This window comes from Castor canadensis, chromosome 5 (genome assembly GCF_047511655.1).
Source record: "Castor canadensis chromosome 5, mCasCan1.hap1v2, whole genome shotgun sequence".
Taxonomy (NCBI): Eukaryota; Metazoa; Chordata; class Mammalia; order Rodentia; family Castoridae; genus Castor; species Castor canadensis.
Window position 1 is genome coordinate 89799592 of NC_133390.1, and position 13551 is coordinate 89813142.

Genomic DNA, 13551 nt, shown 5'->3' on the forward strand with positions numbered 1-13551 from the left:
CCAGCAGCCAGTGGCCTACCATGAAAATGAGATCCTATTCTTCCCCAGTGTGAACTTCCCATGGTTATACTTCACACTACCAATTAATGACCCGAGGCCTGAAACAGTCAGTAGAAAGGAAGAGGTTCCTGCTCTCAGAAAGCTCAGAATCCATTACAGAACTGGCACTCATAAATACATTTAAACCTTCTAAAAGAGAGACTCCCATTCATCTCTCACTACAAGAGCTAATGTGCAATTAGCTTTTCCATTCAATTATCACAAAGCATCTCCCATCACCTTCCAGAGATGCCTGCAGAAAGCAGTACTGAGGACTAAGCAAGCCCCTTCCATATTGTGAGAATTTGGACCATGCAGTCTTACCACTTCTGCCACAGTGCCCTAGTCTTTTCAGTGTAGCCCGTTACAACCTTGTGCTTTACCAACTATCTGAATCATTTCTCTGTTCTCCTCTGGATTTTATAAGCCCCCCCATTAGATCATTTTTAGGTATTCTAGTTTACAATACCAATGATTCTGAACAAGATTCCAATAGAATCTTCTCTCTTTTGTTTGAGTACCCTTCCTGGTGACATCCAACAAAACTTTCTTAGACTTCTGGGCCACTATAAAACACTGGTCTAGTTTTCAGAATATCGTGGGAAAATCACTTAAAGCCCTTTTATGGATCATAGATAAAGATCAGAGTAAATCACCCTATAACTATGCAATGAATTCTTTTTCTTTGGATTTTTAATCTGGAGTGAAGTGAGGAGATATTGGCTCTATCCCAAGTCTCCATAAGCCTCAAGTTCGGTGTTGTACCAGAAGTGGTTCAAACTGGCTCAGAAGAGTTGACTGTTAAATTTTAAGAAATTTTGGCCTGAGGACATGGCCCAAGTGATGGAGCACCTGCAGAGCAAGTGCAAGACTGAGTTCAAACCCCAGTAGCAACAAAAAAATAGGTTGAAGGAATTCTGCACTCCCATGTTCATTGCAGTATTATTCATAACAGCCAAGAAATGGAAAAAACCTAAGTGTCCGTCAACTGGGGAATGGATAAAGAAAATCAGTAGATATACACAATGGAGTAGTATTCAGCCATAACAAAGAATGAAATTCTGTCATTTGTGATGATATGGACAGAACTGGAGAGTGTCATGTTAAGCAAAATAAGCCAGGCAAAGAAACACAAGCACCACATGACCTCTCACTCATGTATGGAACATGAAACAGTTGATCTTATACAAGTTGAAAGTGGAACGGTGGTTACCAGAGGATGGAGAGAGTAGGAAGGGGGGAGAAGATAGGAAAAGGTTTATCAGTGGTACATTTAGATAAACAGGGTAAGCTCTGTGTGCTATTGCACCCTATGGTGACAAGCGATAACAGTTGTGTATTATATATTTCAAAAAGTTAGGAAAAGGGATTCTGGATGTTTTCACCATAAAGAAATGATAAATGTTTGAGAACACAGATATGTTTAACCTGATTTAAACATTACACAAGTCAGGTGTGGTGGTACATGCTTATGATCCCAATACTCAGGAGGCTGAGACAGGAGGATGGCAAATTCAAGATCAGACTGGACTCAATGAGACCCTGTCTCAAAAAACCAAAGCAACACAAAATAAACCTATTCTAAAAATAAATATGTTTGGAGGTAGTACATAGTACCTCATTAATATGTATAATTTTTGTTTTTACATATTTACAAAGAACTTTTGCAAGATAGTTGCTTTATTAAAATTAAATGACATAAAATTACACTTACCTTTAACAAAGTAATATATTCAAACATTCTTTATTTCCTGGTTATTTTACTGTATCTTATTATTATCTACATGACTGCGAGATTATTTACATCGATGTTACCTGAATGGAGGAAATTCTAACAGCAGAGTGCTACCACCCGGCACCGCATTCAGCAATGTCACACAGTTAGCCTGAAATCGGCCCCAGTGGCTGATTCTACAACATGAAAATCAGCAAACACTATCAAGCAGGGCTGTTTTCCCCTCAGCAGCCTGTTGTTACAAGCACACCACTTCTCGGGCTCCTGATATGATAATAACAGTACTAGGTGTTTCATTTTCAAGCTCTAAGATCCCTGCTATGAAGCCCACATCATTCAAAGGTGGTTTGTCTTTCTGGTAATTTCTATAGAATAACTCTCGCAACTGAAATTGCTCTGTACTGAGGCAATCAAGAGACAAAAGAAGAATTACCTCTTGGGTGTTTTTGAGACCAATAATTTTTTTATTTGAAAGTTCAAAATCAGAATGACCACATACCAAAAATGCAGCAAAACCAAGAAAACAGTAGCTAGCATCTTTTCTGTAGATAAACTCTTTTGGGTACCATGAGGTAAACCTGGGCTTTTCCTTCAATCCTCCCACTCTAATCTTGTGTTTTCCTTTCTTTTTGCTTATTTGGTGGGTTGGTTTTGTTTGATTTGTTTTTTGTTTGTTTGTTTGTTTTTTAATACAGGGTCTCACTATGTAGCCCAGCCTAGCCTCAAACTCACAATCCTCCCACCTCAGCATCTCATCCCAGGTGCTGGGATTATGGACATTCACCTCCATATGTGGCTTTTTTTCCCCACTCTTAATGTGTGTATTTCTTAAAAATAATAAAGTTTTATTTTAAAGTATTCTAAAATACTATTAGAAATTATAATATATCCTGCCGGATTTGGATTTCTAGGCACTTCCCTTTTACTTATCTTTTATTTATTAGCATATTACAGTTATACTGGGGGTATACTGTGACATTTACAAAAGTGATTTAATATATATTAGTTAGACTCATCCCCTCCATCTTTCTACTTTATCCCCCGTACCCCCCTTCTTAGAATGGTTTCAACAGGTCTCTCTGTTCCATTTTCATACATGAGTATACAATACACCATGTTCCCACTCCTTCACCCTTTCCCTATGTCCTCACCCACACACGGGTACCAGCCCCTGGACAGGACCTGTTTTAACTTCCTGTTCTTCATTTATAAAAAAAGATAGTTTTATTTGTTTAAGATAGCTATATATATTGTGACATTTCCATATACTTATATTTTATACCCTGAATTGGACCATCCCTTCCATTATTCTCCCTTCTCCCTTAGTTCCCTTCTTGTAGTGATTTCAACAGGTTTGAATGTTCCACACTTATACTTGTCCAGAAAGTACAGCAACCATATCTACCTTCTTCATTTTCTTCATTTACCTACCCCTGCCATGCATTTCCCTTTTAAATAAAGAGTATTTACTCTTCAAATTATACTCTGGGTATAGGACGATTTAAAGAGGCTTTTTTATTTACTTATTCATATAAAGACTTCACCATATGTGAATGAGAGAAAAATAATTTCACATGACATTTTATTTTTTATTTCCTTTCCCACAGTAAAAATAAGTTATATCAAACAAGAGCAGTAAAAACTGTCAGGATTATAGGGACATCAGCTTTAGCATACAACTTCAGGAAATGGGATGAAGCAAGACCATTCTGTCCACTAATATGTTTTACCCGCGGCAACAGTCACATGAGTCAACACGGGGAGTCAGAGAAAATGAAGGTAATTTAATTCTGCATGCTTCACTGAACACTGTGCACTTCATACTCAGAAGACTGTGCTACATTTAGTAAATGGAAGGGCTACAATAGATAAATAACACAAAATAGAATAATACACAAAATTCTTATTTCTGTGGTCTTAAATTCAGATCTAAAGTAAAAGAGGTTAAGTGGTGGCAACTCTGGTCCCTAGTGACATGGAAACCCCAAGCACCAATGTCCCCTTTTGGCAGCAGCAAGTGGACAGATGGCTGTAGACAGTCATATAATGTACAGAAGACTCTGGGGCCTAAAGACCTGGCTTTGGTTCTGGCAGTGTTGAGGAAGAAAAGAATGAACTGGCAGGTCTACTCTCAACCCACCCCAACAGGGCTGCTCTCTATAGGCAAACTCTGGAAAGTCAAGGAGTGGAAAAGAGGAAAAGAATGGGAAGACAAAAAAGGAAAGAGGATGGAGTGTTGGAGACAATACAGGAAAGAGCAGGACAAACATTTAGGGCCCACTCTGTCCAATTAGAACCAAAGGAAACAGCCGCCTTTGCCATCCACCTTCCCAACCCCCACCTCCCACCCTGCCCCACAGTGTCCAGTGGTACAGAAAAATTAAGACACTTCCACAAAACTGGATTCAAAAGGAAGAAAAGAGAAGGGAATGGGAGGGGAAAGCTCACTACCAAAAACATAAAACCTAGAGAACAGTCTTAGTTCTCACAAGGAGCAAAACTATAGAGAAAGCTTACATTTCCCCACAATTCCTGCAAACCTGTGTCTTGCAAATGTCTGGGCCTTTTTAAACTGTGTTGCTGCTGTTATAGCATTCAAACACTCTTAGTTTTTCCAAACAAATTCCTACACAGAAGGACAACACGAGAACCTGACAAAAATATTGCCATCCTTCTGTTCAGAAGACGGTCCCTCTCCAGCAATCCCTGTATATGTGAGGTGCACACTTTGAAAATCTAAGCAACAGACTGCAACCAGGAGGCAAGAAGCCAGCCCATCCTAGAGGAGCCCAGCCTGGTGAGCAAGAAAGCCCACACAGAACTGGAAGGAAAAGGTAGACAGCCCAATGGTGCTGAAATGCAGCCTTGCAAGACCCTTGTCACAGAAGAGAAGCAGAATGCTCCCTTCATGCTCAGTCTTATCCTCTTCTCCCATTCAGCCCACCCTCCCCACGCCCCAGCACACACACCACACACGCACACACACCTGACACAGAGTCACGCGTATCTAGCTAGCAGCGAGCACACTCACTGACCAGGGCTGGTAACTCCTCAATATTTGGTAGTGCTATCTCATAGTGGTCTGGGAATATAACAAGTTTGGCTTCATCTTCATATTCATAATCGTCGCTATTTAAATCATCATCAGTATCTAGATCTGAGGAGAAAACAAAAACAAAGAACAAGAAGTAAGGAAAAGAACATCCCACTCAGAGGCAATACTCATTGGGAAAGCCAGAAATCCACAGGAGGGACACCAAACGTGACATTTACAATTTCTAACTCTGATATAACCATCCCCAAACCAGGAGTAATGGGTCTGCCCTCTTTCCTAAGCTGTGCATATTTACCAGTGACAGATGTATGAAGAAGTCTTGTAGTTAGAATAGACACACATGCTACATACTGAAGTCCTAAACATTTTTAAAGGAATAAATTGTTAATCATAATGGTCATATATCCTGGATTTCACAAGAATGGAAGAGAGTGCATGGGTTTGAGAGCAGATAAACCAGGTTTAGTGCTAGACCCAAAGCTTAACGTTACTTTGGGCAAGTCACAAATTCTCTAAGCCGTACAGTTTCCTCACTTGTGGCATAGAGATAATAGCACTTATCTCACATGGTTTATGTAGGAGATAAATGAGACATGGTGAACAAGAGACTTGGCAATAAATAGGTAGTCAATAAATGGCAGCTATTGTTTAAAAATAGACTCCCTTTCCCCTCTCTGTCTCTTGTCTATCTCTGTCTCTCCCTGTCTCCAACAGTTGTTGAGGTCTTGCACAGTGAACTCAAGGGGAAATCCTATCATGTGAGCAGCCCTGCTTCCTCCGGATGCAGAGAACCCTCAGAAAGCAAGATGAGCTCCTCCAGCCAGCTGTCTATCAAGTCCTTGCCTCTGTGCTGCTTAATCTCTGGTAAAGGTTAGGTGAAGCCGCAAGGAAACATTGTGTCCTAATATTTATATGGACATTTCTGCCTCGCATTCGTGGGAATGCCAGCATCCCAGGTCATGTTTGTGTATTTATATGTTTGGAACTATGGTGACAAAACACAATTGAGCTATATTCCACTCACAAGTACAAACCTACACACAAACAGGCATACAAACACATAAACATGGGCTCTATGGATAGAAGTTATTGTACTGGACTTGAAACAGTCACCTGAGAACCAAAGGACATAAATGCTGTCATTACCTTGTCTGCCTTTAACCAAAAAACTGGTATACTTTTATGTACAGCTCTGCTCTTGAGTTCTTGAAGGTAGGGAAGGTTTAAATAAAAAATAACACAGAGTGAAAACATAGCCCAAACATTTTCCTAAAATATTCTAAGTAATAAGAATCAGAAACAGTAAAATAATGATCTAATCAATGTTGTTAGATAGCTATAAGAAGTTAGTTTCACAAAAGGCAATTTTAAAGAGGATTCTAGTAGCCTAAAAACTAAAGGCATTTATTTAAAGGAAATAATTTAAGCAAAAAAAGAAAGAAAGAAAAAGACATTCCATATGTTATAAAAATAAAAATGGAATGCCCCAATATCTGTAATTTTAAAAACTGGAACCTAAATGTTTAACAAGAATGATATTCAACTCAATGGAGTATTATTTAAATGACAGCTATTTAAACTATGCAGAAACATGGAAATATTTATGCTATATTAGTATTTGCTAAAAGTACAAAATTCACCTTCTCTATAAAATCAACTTTGTTTAATGCCCATAGACAAAAACTGGAAAGAAATCTGACCAAGTGAAAATAGTGAACTTTTCTCTTTCTTACATTTTTTCTTATTATTGATATAATACTGTGAATACAACATCAAGTAATCAAAGTACAAATCTTTTGCTTTGTGTACAGATTCAACTCTTGCTAGATAATATCTATCTTATAGAAAACATATCAACTTAGTGCTAATTCAAATCTTACCTGGCCTAAATAAATAAATCAGAAAAATCCAAACCATCCTGCTCTAACATCTTCTAGCTATGTAATCCTGGGAAAGTTCATTTCCCTCATGAGTGAGCCAAGGATAATATTCTCTACAAGGCAAGACTGATAAGAGGATTAAACAAGACAAGGCAATGAGGCACCTGGATCTGGTAAGTATGAGGGACTCCACAGGTAATAACTAACATCATCATCATCTCCATCACCTACATTCCTGACAACTCACACTATCAAAAGTGCCTCCCCTCCCTGTGGCTGATCCAGCTCCAGGGTATCATGTGAGGATGTTCCATGCAATCTGAGTGTAGAAAAGAAATCTTCAAATGCTTCTAGGCTGTAATCTCAAAGAGGAAACAGGTCTTATTCACCTCCCATGCTCCCAGCCTCTCCACAGTGTTCAGCCCACACCACATACTCAACAATGTGAAAGGGACTTCAGGAAGTCAACCACACACTGTGTTCAGGACAAGCAAAGCAAGAAGATCAAAACAGTTGCTATGTTGTTTGTTTCACTGGCAACTGATACGTTTTTTAAAAAGAAGCAATATTGCTACCAGGCAAAGAAGTAGAACTTTGTTGCACTTCTTTACACTTAAAATACACTTGAGAATTATGCACTTAAGAATAGTAGAAATCAATGAGCAAATCCTCCTAAAAGAGCAAAGACTGCTCTTATGGGTAAGACAGAATGGAAATAAACAACGCATCATGGAGAATGATATCTAATGATATGTTAGATGAGCATTAAAACACCATTCAACCTAAGTTTATCTGCTCTGGAAACCCTGCACTTTGTGAATTTGGGAGCTAGAGACCCCAAACATCACACTTAACAAAGTACTCCCTTAACTGTTTTTACAAATTCAGTGTCTAGCACATAAATCCATTCTATGTAGCTTTATGATATGACTCAGTCTTCTTCAAGTGAACTTTTTATAATTGCCTTTTATTTTTAATTAAGAGGGAGTCACGATCCTTCCCAAACATTTTAATCCAAATTAGGGAAAAGTCCAGTAGCAGTAGGGTACATGTGGTTTTAAGGGACAAATTTAAAGTTTCTCCTCAACATGTATGACCTACAATCCTAAATATAATTTGAATTTTCCACATTTCTTTAAATCAAGGCTTGAAACTCCAAATCTAGTTAAAGGACCTACAGAGTAACCTGCTACACCATGGGAACCAGCAGAACCAGGACCCCCAACTCACCCCAGCAACTGCTTTCCACTGTGGCTGCCTATCAACTGGCAATACCTGGATGAGTTAAAAAAAAAAAATTCCCATCCCCAACCTTATTTCAGGATCCTTGCAGATCCTTAGGAGAAGTGGCCAGAACTACAGGTGTTTCCCCAAGAAGCCTGGGCTGTGCAGGAAGAAACGGGGCCCTAAACAAACATTGAGCTCAGATCCCTAGCTCAACGTTCTCTCTACCTAACCATACCGATTTATGTGTTGCAGGCGAAAAATCTTTCTGTGTCAGGGCAGCAAAATCTGACCAACTACCTTCAAAAGAAGGCACAGGGGAAAGTCTCATGAGAGCAGACCACATTCTCTGATGCATTTCAGAAGGAAACAGTAAGTGGAGTTTACCTGAACCTTCTAGTCATTGTAGGCTCTAGTTATTGCAGGTCCATTCCCAGAATTTTTCATAAATTTTCTGTTTTCAATTTGTTTCTCATGGAGTGTGAAGATGCCTAGACTAGACCCAAAAAAGTGGAATTTCAGCTCTCTAAGCATTTTGATGCTCCCTTCTGGGACACAGAGGAACTTAACTCACTCCTATTTGTGAAAACTGGGAAAGGAGACTCAAAAAAAAAGGTGAATACTTAAGACTGTTTTATATATATATATAAATAAAACAACAATATGGCATCCTTATTAAGCATATTAGTATATTTGTAGCATTATTATTAAAACGATGAGATTAGTTCCCAAAGGATGAGTCCCAAAAGTATTTCTTTAAGGACTCTGGACTCCCTCACCTCCCCTAATTTCCTTCTTTCTCATAAAACACTACATTTTCTATCAGCTTATTTCTCAAATTCACAAGCTCTCATACTATTGTAAGTTATTTTTCTAAAAGCAACCTAATAATGTCTCTATTCAGCTTAAAAACGTTCATGAAGAGTCATCCAGACTTTTTCTGGTCACATCTCCACTAAGCAGCCAGCGTTTTGGTTTGTTTTTTTCCCCCCAGTGGCACTAAACCAGTAGGAATGCCTAACCATTCTGTTTACATAGTAGTGAGTACCTAACACAAGTAATTACTTATTTCTATCAACCTAGTAACCACTTGAAAAATTCATACACATATATTGAAAGAAAATATTTTATTTCATTCTTAACCAAGCTCCTCATGCTCGTTATTAATGAGACGTGTGCACCTCCTGAGCACTGTGGAACTTCTCTTCAAATCACATTGGACACTCATTATTTCATCTTCCATGTGATTTTTATATGGTTCTTGCCTTTTACCATGGACACACACACACACACAAAATCATACAAAGAGTTTCTATTACTTGAAAGAATATAGGATAATCTTAATAGTAAAACTACATCAAGCTCAGTTCATGCAATGTTTGAGCATCACTATCCTCAAAGATTTAAAATATCCCTCAGTGCACCTGTGGGTTCACTGCAGGGTGCCTCAAAGCACAATTTGGGAACCAAAGTGTTGATAGCTCCTTACTGCCCATAGAAAAACATCTAAAAGCATATTATATTTTTATATATGTATATATACATGTATATATGTATGCATATAGAGATACATATAAACCATTGCTGCAAGAATATAGAAGGTATACAAGATGTACAAACTGAAAATGCTATTGTCTCTGAGAAGAGTAACGAAGTAACTTGGAAAGTGAAGAGAGAAAGAAACTTACTCCCTGAAAAGCCTTCTATAACTTTTAAACTTTAAGCTTTATGCATGTGTTATATGCTCAAAAAATGCTTTTTAAATCCTAAATGTAGAACAGTATAAGATTAAAATGATTTTTAAATTACCAACAGTTATAATGTTGGTTAAAAAACTGATTCTAACAATAGCTAGTACTGAGGCCATCACTTGAATGCACAGCCAAGTACAAGGGAGGCAGAGAGACAGGCAGGATGGTGCTGGGGGGACCTGGGCACATCATTCAGCACCCACCGATGGTGTCAGCATCCCTGATAAAAGTAATACTGAAAGTCCCAATCAAATGACTCAAGGCCTCAATGTCACTGGTTGAGTCACTGCCTTATTCATAGACTTATTACACATGGTTTTGGCAAAGCACAATAAAAAGATAAATAAATTTTAGGATTCAAAAGGCAGATGCTCAAGCCTATAATCTTAGCTACTTCAGAGGTAGAGATTGGGAGGATCATGGTTCAAGGTCAGCCTGGGAAAACGTTCAAAATATCCCATCTCAACCAATAGCTGGGCACAATGGCATGTACCTGTCATCCCAGCTACACTAGAAGCACAAATAGAAGGATCACAGTCCAATCCAGTCCAGGCATAAAGTGAGACTCTATCCCAAAAATAACACAAAAAGGGCTGGTGGAGTAGCTCAAATGATAAGAGTGCCTATCTAGCAAGTGCAATGCCCTGAATTCAAACCCTAGTACCACAAAAATAATAAATAAATATCAAAAACAAAAATTTTGAATTCCCACATGTTCATTCCACAACTCAGCTGATGCAGAGAAGCTCTCAGACAGTACCACATTATTGTCAGTTGTGTTTAAATTGTTGTGTGACTTAATGAGCATTTCCCTGCCCTTAATTTTGTGAAAAGCTGCCTCCCCAAAAGCAAAGTAAAAGTGAATGTACTTAAAGTTGCAAGTGAGATGTTGAAATTTGTTCAAAGCCAGCATGTCTTGAGCAGAATTGGATGAGGTTAAAGGAAAAATGAATCAAGCATCCACAGTACAGTCCTGGTATCAAGGATCTACTGCATGCGCAAAATCATCACATGAACAGAAACACGCTTCTGTCCATCTATGAAGAAGGGGTGTGTTAACAGCTATATTTTGGAGTACTAAAATAGTACTTTCTCATCAGAGACACAAAGAAACTACAAGAGAGCCCCGAGTTCCTCTCCTCTCCTTGAAGAGACACCTCCAGGTCCCTTTTAGGATGGGAAATGTCTGCATCAGAAGTAACTAGCTGCCTCTCAATACCCACTGTCCCTCCCATCCTTCGTAAGAAACCCCCAGCTTCATTCAATGAAGCCAGTTAGGAGGCCATGCTCCTTTTCAGCAGCATGTTACTGTGTGACCAAGTTCTGACCACAGAGGTGTAAACCAAATGGGGATTTATGAGAAGGCTGGCAAAAGGAAGGTGATCCTACAGCGAAATGAAAAAGTTTTGTCCTTCCCCTTTCTTCTGTCCTGCTTTCCAGACGGGACCATGAAGTAGCCATGATGTTGGAAACTGAAGGTCACAATGGTGAGCAAAGCAAAAATATGTGATGAGTTCATAGATCCCTGAGAAACAAGAGACCTTGGACTTGCTGTTTCCAACACCCCCCACCTGACAGAAATAAGCACCTGTTGTGTTCAAAGTTACCAAGAGCTTAACTTTTCTGCTACCTAAGCTAGAAATAATCCTAACACAAGCCATCACTGAATTAATTTACAGGGCACATCTACACACCGCAGAGCTGTGGTCAGTGTGCTTGGTGCTGGAAGATAAGGAGCAGCAGTAAGAGCACTACAAATCAGGGCTTAAAAACCAGCTTCTTATTGGGATGAGGACGCTAATGCAGAAGCATGTGTGTATAAAACAGTAGGGAGAAGTGGGATCTAGGAAAAAACCCAGAAAACTAAAGGCACTCTAATCTACATTTTTAAAAAGCCAGTAGAGTCAAAATAGAACACTTTGGTGGGCTGTGAGTTTCAGATGCAGCCTGTGATTTTCTAAGACATGGAATGACACAGACAGGGCTTGTAGAAAGACCCAGTTGAAATGAAATGATGGGGAGCAAAAGGGGCCCATGTAGTGGGAAGCACAAAACCTCAGTGCCTAACTTCAAGGCTTTTTGGTTTTGCTTTTGCAGTAGTGGGGTTTGAGCTCAAGACCTCACACTTGCTAGGTTGACAGTGCTCTACCACTTAAGTTCTAGCCCTTTTTGCTTTAGTTATTTTTAAGACAGAGTCTCCTTCTTTTTGCCTAGGCTGACCTCAGGTTGAGATCCTCCTACCTATGCCTCCCACATAGCTGAGATTATAGGCATGACCACCATGCCCAGCTTGTTCTTTGAGATAAAGTTTGGCTAACTTTTTTGCCCAGTCTGGCCTCAATCCACAATCTTCCTATATCTACCGTTTAAGTAGCTGGAATTACAGGTATGAGCCACTGAGCATGGCACTTAATTAATTTTTAAAAGTTACTTGGCAATGTCCTCTACTATCAAAATAATCATTAAAAAAATCAAGTCTCAAAGTCTTCTGAGAAAGAGACACAAAGATTAAAGGTAAGCTAACTTCTTCATGCAACCAAAGAAAATAATGAAAAACAACAACAGTAAGTCAAAATGTTTAATTATTTCTACCTTCATTTAATTTGGAAAAGGTCACGTTTTTTATGCAAGAATGGGAAGGACTCGGAAGGCTAGATAACCAAAGTTGTGGTGCACCAGATCATTTCTGCTCTGGGGCTCTCTCCAGGCTAGCTTGGGTTTGGTTGGTGACTTGGGTTGTGCAACAAAGGCATGTTGAGAAGAGAGAAAGACTGGACAGGCTGGAAAAATCAACTGCAGATAAACGTCCTGAAGAAAACAAGGAACTGGAAAGCAGGAGAAAAGGCAACTTTGAGCCCAGCATGGAGTAACTGAGAAACAAACCAGGAAGGAAGTACAACTCCATGGCTGCTTCAATGTCTTTACTTTTCAAATTATTCGTGTCTCCTCATTACAATAATAACATAATTGTTAAAGAAAAAGTTTGGCCAGGCGTGGTAACGCACACCTGTTGTCCCAGCTTCTTGAGAGGCAAAGGCAGGAGGCCACTTGAGCCCAGGAGTTTGAGGTCAGCCTGGGCAACGCAGCAAGAACCAGTCTTCAACAAACAAGAAGAAGTTTAAATACAGATAAGCAAAGAGAAGAAAATCAGAAGCACTTCAATGTTATCATCAGGAAAGAACTGGTATTAATAATCTGGAGTATATGCTAGACTCTTCCACTCTCCCAGTTATGTATGTATATACATGTGTATACATGACAGAGATCTACATGCATACACGCATATATAAATACATATAGGTCCATATAAACAGACATGCACTCATACATACATACACACTTATAATAATGTGTAGTTTTTTTACCAAAAGAAATCATACTCCAATGGTTTTGAAATCCCTTTCAAACAATAACCTCAGGCATTTAGAGATATAAACCTGCTTAGTCAAACAATATCAAACCAGTTTTTCTCTTGAGAAAAAACATCAGAAGCTTAACACAAAATATGACCATAATTGTATAACACAGAAATCACTAGTCCTTTGCTTAAGCAAAACTGGCTCTTCTGAATGAGGGAAATTAAATTACCACCATTAGCCAAGCACTACTGTGACAGGCAAGATTTACTCATGGGTACTAAAATTAGTAGGCCAAACTCTGAAGAGAAATAAGGCATTAGCATGGTCTCAAAGCAAAAACACCAAGGTATTTGTTAATTATGCTGTAACTTTATTGTGTAGAAACCCAGAAGACACTACCTTAACAAGTGATCAAGTTCAACATCCCAGTAGGAAGACAAATCAACATACATTTCCTGACATCAGTACCAAAAAGGACACACTACCTTTATGGCAGTCTTGCCAGAAA

The 13551-nt window shown here is 39.0% G+C and overlaps 1 protein-coding gene across 1 annotated transcript in view; it reads right to left on the reverse strand.

Moving 5' to 3' along the window:
* Positions 1–13551, reverse strand: part of Usp13 (ubiquitin specific peptidase 13) — a 107012-nt gene that overhangs the window by 63181 nt on the left and 30280 nt on the right. The window contains exon 4 of the mRNA XM_074073712.1: positions 4810–4931. Coding sequence (XP_073929813.1) covers positions 4810–4931 — 122 coding nt within the window. The remainder of the gene's footprint in view (positions 1–4809; positions 4932–13551) is intronic.